The sequence below is a fragment of the Triticum urartu genome, chromosome 2 (assembly GCF_003073215.2).
Source record: "Triticum urartu cultivar G1812 chromosome 2, Tu2.1, whole genome shotgun sequence".
In the NCBI taxonomy this organism is placed as follows: domain Eukaryota; kingdom Viridiplantae; phylum Streptophyta; class Magnoliopsida; order Poales; family Poaceae; genus Triticum; species Triticum urartu.
The window spans coordinates 733,509,914-733,516,340 of record NC_053023.1 but is presented as its reverse complement, the minus strand read 5'-3'; the positions used below and the strand labels follow the sequence as shown (position 1 = coordinate 733,516,340).

At 47.0% G+C, this 6,427-nt stretch overlaps 1 protein-coding gene across 1 annotated transcript; it reads right to left on the bottom strand.

The window, feature by feature from the left end:
* Positions 1-2,526: 2,526 nt before the first annotated feature.
* LOC125534484 lies at positions 2,527-3,817 on the bottom strand. Its single transcript, XM_048697695.1, has 2 exons — positions 3,029-3,817; positions 2,527-2,936 (listed from the first exon to the last, which is right to left on the bottom strand). Exons 1-2 carry the CDS (start codon positions 3,695-3,697, stop codon positions 2,874-2,876), a joined length of 732 nt encoding a protein of 243 aa, XP_048553652.1. The 5' UTR covers positions 3,698-3,817; the 3' UTR covers positions 2,527-2,873.
* Positions 3,818-6,427: the final 2,610 nt, after the last annotated feature.

Sequence of the window (6,427 nt, the reverse complement as noted above, 5' to 3'; positions counted from 1 at the left end):
AGTCAACTTGGTACGTTGATCATGATTCTTTTCTCCCCAAGATGTAATGTTAGATATAAGAGAAAGAATTCCAAGCGAGCTTCTCCCATCGTGTCAGATAGCCTGAGTTTGTTCCAAGTAGAGCAGGACACGAGGTCAACAGGAAAATTAGAATGTCATCAAACAAAAAGAACAAATTATCCAATTTTGGGCAGAGCTATGAAGGTTACATCTCTTTTTGAAAAGCGGCCTAACGGCAAAAGTTAATTGCTTGGAATTTCATGCTTGAGAAGCTAGCTTTGGTCAATCCTAATGATGACAGGAGCGTCTTCAGATGGGATGTTCTTAGTTAAAGTCTTAGTCACGTTTGGTTTCAGAAATCGTAGTAAACACATTTGGAAATTGCATGCGTTGATAACACTAACACTACCTATACCTTTCTCAGGAATTTTGCATACAAGAGAGAGCTGAATATAATTACTAACCCGGCAGCCTGCACGAATGCAATCATGGTCAGATACCAGAAATCTATCTTCCTCAGATCGGAGACGAAGCCGCCAAGAAGGACCACGGTGGCCCACAAGAGAGCCATCGCACCCACGCCTTTCATGCCCATTCGGATGTACGCCATGACGACTGCATACTTGTTGATGATCCTTACTTCTGGCCGCCGTTGAAGCTCCTCCTCCAAGGAAGCGTCAAGCTCATCTCTCAAGCCCTGGAGCTGCCGCTTCTCTTTCCGGTTCCTAGGTGCTCCAGGGCCGCTCCGCCCTATTCGGAAAAGCACTTCCATCGTGCTATGCTAATGGTGGGTGGAGAGGCTGATGATCCCTGGTTTCTCTTCGGTTTGCAAGTCAACAATCTATGGGATCACCTTAGATATTGTTTGGCTCGTCTGGCGATCATGGTAAAACCATGAACTGGAAAAGGGTATCATTAACATGGGGAACCGCGAGCTCGCAAAAGTTATACTCCGATCTAGATGTATGAGTCAGATGACAAGAAGCTAGCATTAGTTTTTGACTGGGTGCAGTTGCTCTTGGCGCTGGGTCGATGATAATAATCTTAGTTTTGTCAGGTAGTTGGCCACGGCCGCTCCCGTGTTGATCAGCTTGGGCAACCCGCGCCGAAAAACAATTCGAACTTGCACCAATGATTTGGTGCTGAGTTTTTGTCAGGAAACCCTCTGCATATGTGGAATCACACTACAGCACGCTATGTACAACTCCCAAACTCAGCAGCACATAGTTCTACAAATTCAGCCTTACACGTGTTGGAGTTGAAACTGCATCAGTCACTCTATTTTTGCAAGGTAGTAAAAGTTTGCCGGACGGTTAGTAAAACGGCAAACTTTTTTTTAAACTTCCATATTTGTAAATAGAGGAATCAGTCTAAGGTGCAGTTTAAAACGTGGTTGGTCGTGGTGGCAGGAAGAAGCAGGGAGGGAACTTACATGGCCTTCTATTTTTCAGACGATCCTGTGAACAGATCAACGGAGTGTGATGCTAACCAGAAAATGACACAAAACTCCGAAAGGCCGAAGGAGGTACCGCCATAGAAGCATGATTCACCCGCTCGTTCGTGCCCGTCCATATAGCTCGAGACCCTCGCTGCAGCCCCGACAGCTTCAGCATCGTACTAGTCCATAGTGATGAATTCACCTCAGAGATATCCTCGTCACCAAATAGATTACCAGGTAGCTAACCGTCGCGACTGGTCCTGTCGATCTACTAGCTGGCTCTAGGACACTGCGACTCGAATTTGCGTGTTGAGAAACAACCGTGACATTTTTTGTCTGAACCACGATCATATATCACACAAGTAATTCACTTAAGCACTAGAGTTTGATGGTGTTCAGTTACAGGCTTGAGGACAAGAAAGGAACAAGAGGGAAACAAGGGATGAACTACAGAGGAACAACAGACTGAAGAACAGGGTAAAGGAGATTCAGTCCAGTTCGTACCGTCCGTGACCAAAAGGTAACTTCCCAGTAAATAAACCCAGGGTGACATACATATAGCAATGCAGCACTCTTGACCCAATCGTTGCCAGTGTAGCGTGTTGCTCCGCGCCTTTCCCTTTTTGATCTCGTCTGCGCTTGTTCTGAAACTTCTTCAGTTTAGTCTGCCTTGAGGTTTTCTTCGTCACGGTAGTGCCAGGTACAGCCGGGTCCATGACACAATAGTTCTTGGTCAGGTCCCTGCACTCCCCCAGGGCCAGCTTCACGTTAGTTCGGGCATCCAGTGTCAGCGTGGTAGCTAGCTCGGACTGGACGTAGGCAGAAAGAAATTCCCCATTTCGTTGTTTTACTTTGTTGCTGAAGGAAGGATTGCTTTTCAAAGTTCAGCTCCACTATTATTTAGATGCTCTTTTCGTTGCCGTTGGATCTTTTACAGAGAAAAAAAAACCATACACATCAGCAATCTGTTCTCTCTTGTTCTCTGTCTTGGTGTCGTGTCAGTGATCTCTCCAGTAAACGAATTCCGAAGCTACGTGTTCACGACGGCAGTATGAATCAGGAAAGCAAGCACTATCCAGGTACGTATATTTTTGAGTCCAAACAAGCGAATGCATATATAGTCATGTGACTCAATAAAATACAACCACGCTTCGTTTTAGAAAAGAAGATACAAACCACGCTAGCTGAGCTGCCTGACACAGCCGCAGCTTACACAACACAAAGTTCATCGAACAGCGCATTACAGGCAAATATAACAATTAAAGTAATCGAGCAGAAACGTTTGTTGCATACACGCCGTTGGAATAAACTGCCGGAGAGGATGAAGAGACAGCTGGTTCAGATATGGATGAAGATGAAGCCATTGGGATTTGTCCCTCCTATGATGGCTGGACTTGGACCCCAGGCAGAGAGAGATCCACGACTGGGCATCTGTCTATTGGTGCCCACCAGCTAATTCCTCTATCTCCAGTGCCACATTTGTTCCACCAGAGGTACTCTGCACCACAGGGACAGGGTATCAGCATTATGCACAAGGAAATTTATATATGAGCATTATACAAGTGGTACAGTATATGGTAAAATAGTTACCGGTTGCGATGTACTCTGGTCCGGGGTAACTTGGGTTGCCGCACTTGGCTCGGGGTTGTCGGGCTCCCCCGGCCCAAGTAATGACAACGAGAGGGGCTTGACGGACGTCGGCAACCGGTGATCATCGTAGACGAATTCAAAGGCGTAGAGCGGCTGGAGCTGGAGTGATGCTGGCACTGGCAAGTGGACGCTTGGCCTGACTCTCATATGACCTGTTAAGGACGCTGGTTGTGGTGGTACAGGAAGAAAACCGGACGGTGAGAGCTCGACCTTCTCTCCCACATCGCCAAGCTGCTGATGCATCATGAGGTACCCAATCACGGTGAGAAGCTCCACTCCTCCGTTGCCGAGTTGCCGCGCATGCTCCTCAAAGGGGCACTTACCGGCTGCATAGATGAGCAGCCTCGCCCACACCTCCTTCAAATCCTTGAGGGTTTCCACGGAAGCAGGTGTGTCTCTGAAGGGAGAGCTGCCTACCAGTACAGTATTTGCATATTTCTCTAACACTTCTGCCTTTGTCAAGTTGTTATGATTGTCTCTGACCCATTCCGAGAAGAGGGGCTCAAAATCTCGAGCAACACTGCTTACCGGCAACATTGAAGGGCAAACTGACATAAGGTACATGAGGTAATTTGATAGCTTCCAGCATTCTGCCACAAGTAATGACATCTCGCCAACAACGCCACCCCCTCCCAATGAGTATGTGCTTAAATGCAACTCAGTCCATATATGTAGACGGAAAATAGTATGCTCAAAGGGTAGATTTAGCAAATCTTTCAGCTCCTGGCCAAGATTTAACTGCCGGGATCTCCCCTCAGAATGATTTGGCTCAGTGCCGAACAATCCCACGATATAGAGGACAATCACCTTGTCCTCCACGTGCTTGATATGCCAAAAGTTTCTCCAGTGCTTCTCCAAACCCAATGCTTCGTAGACCTCGGAGATGAACTTTGACGTGGATTTCTTGGACATGGAATAGTCTGCAAGGTTGAATTGACCCATGTACGTATTTGACATTGACAAGACTTGAGTAAAACAACATAATATGAGTTGAGTAAGACAAAATGTTCCCAGGTTGAAGCGTGCCCTTGTCCAGGGTGAGTCTATCGCCACCAAGATAGAAAGAGCTTCCATACAGTAGGACATTAAGAACAAGTCATAGGTGATGACAAGGTTTCTTCCTTTTTCGACATTCATATGTTGATTTGTCAAAAAGAGCACATGTGCGACCGTCATGGCTACCAGGGCGATGCACCGGAGCATGATGCCGGTGCGGCTATGCAGTACCATGGTTTTGGTGTATAGCATATCGTATATCATACCGAGCTCCGTCAGTATGATCTTGAGCTTCCTTTTTGTTGACTCGGTGGCTGGAAAAATACTCAGCACCTCAATCTCAGCCCTACTTCCCAGCTGTAACAGTGTCCGTCCAACAAGCAGTCCTCTGCCGCTAAGCGCCGAGTTAAGAGCACAAGATGCCACGACATCACCAGATTGAGCTTGAGCTGGGGGACTTGGATCTTCATTCTTCATGCGGCAATCAAGGCTGTCTCGGCTTCCTTTCTTGAGCGCCCATATCCTCTCCCAGTACTTGATTATCCCAGCAACAAATAGGGGCACCGCTACTATTATCAACTGAGAGTCAAGTAAGTCGAACGACTTCCAAAATACATACAGGGCTAGACCAAGTTGGAACATGAGGTTTATCAATTGCCTCGTCCATAAATTGTTGTCCTCAATGGAGAATGCGGTGATACCGTCCGGGCCTCCGAGGTGAAGAAGGAGAAAAGGTGGCCAGAGGAAGGGCAACGTCAGGGTTTGAAGATGCTCAAATGACTCGAGGCTTCTTAGTTTGTACTTGTCCTCGTACTGGGAGAAGAGGCCAATGGCAGAGGCGGCAACAGGGAATGCCGCCAAATAAGCCAACCACACCAAGAACCTCAGCCAACCGGTTCTGAACCACCGCCGGGTGTTACCGGCGAATAGCATGAAGAGTTGCAGTACAAGGCTGATGAGTACCATTATCTGAACGTCCTGTTCATTCCATATTCTTGTCCAATAACTTGGTCCTTTCGTTGATTCCGTAGTATTGGCTCCTGTGCAATTATGCTCCAATTATAACACAATATCATGCCTATATAATAGGAAAATTCACTGTGACAGAAAAAATAGAGACGTCCGTATAGCATGCATTCTTTTTTTGACAGCTGAACAGTAGGCGAGTCCCTACTAGAAAATTCCATTAAATATAAGTTACAGATCACGCGAAGTATCTGCTCGCATACTCATATGCTCCTTGATGAACTGTAAGTTCAAAAAATGGTAGAAAAGTTCAAAACATTATGAAATATTTTATCGCAAACACTAAGGAATTTCTAGTGTGTCTGCAAAGTTTCATCATGAAATCACATTTTTGGAATTCGTCGCAAAAAAAAGACAATGCTCTGAAAATGGTACGTTCGAACATTTTTGAGCTCTGATTTTATTTGATTTTGCCAGGACTTCTACGAATGTGATTCTGTGATGAAATTTTGCAAGCACTTCAAACATTTCCTAAATTTTGTCCACAAGCTTGGCGTTTTCGTTGGTTCCATAGTACTGTTTCCTGTCTTGACTTGGGCACCTGCATGAATTTAAAGTCCCAATAAAACATATAAAAGGGCAGTATAGACTTTTCACATGGTATTCCTACCTTGTATGTATGATGCCCTACGTACCCCCGGACTGGGCCGGCCCATGAAGGTTTCCGTAGTAGAGACCGCATGACAAGAGTACGCGTCAGCGATCTAATGTGGGAGCTCCTACTCGACGCATTTTGCGTCAAACAGCGAAGCGACGCACGCACGGACCCCCCCCGACTGGCCGGCCCAAATAGAGGGCGCTGTAGTGAGCGCACTGATGTTTTTAAAAAAAAGGACACATGCGCGCAGAGTCTTCTCTGTCACTAGGACTGGGCCGGCCCATGAAGGTTTCCGTAGTAGAGACCGCATGACATTTTAAAAAAAGGACACATGCGCGTAGAGTCTTCTCTGTCACTAGGACTGGGCCGGCCCATGAAGGTTTCCGTAGTAGAGACCGCATGACAAGAGTACGCGTCAGCGATCTAATGTGGGAGCTCCTACTCGACGCATTTTGCGTCAAACAGCGAAGCGACGCACGCACGGACCCCCCCGACTGGCCGGCCCAAATAGAGGGCGCTGTAGTGAGCGCACTGATGTTTTTAAAAAAAAGGACACATGCGCGCAGAGTCTTCTCTGTCACTAGGACTGGGCCGGCCCATGAAGGTTTCCGTAGTAGAGACCGCATGACATTTGTACGCGTCAGCGATCTAATGTGGGAGCTCCTACTCGACGCATTTTGCGTCAAACAGCGAAGCGACGCACGCACGGACCCCCCCGA

Excerpts from the sequence above, each read along its gene's own strand:
- LOC125534484 (XM_048697695.1), bottom strand. The coding sequence starts at position 3,697 with ATGTCATTACTTGTGGCAGAATGCTGGAAGCTATCAAATTACCTCATG. Across the intron at positions 2,937-3,028 it reads ACCAGAGTACATCGCAACCG|AGTACCTCTGGTGGAACAAA; the intron begins GTAACTATTTTA and ends CCTGTGGTGCAG.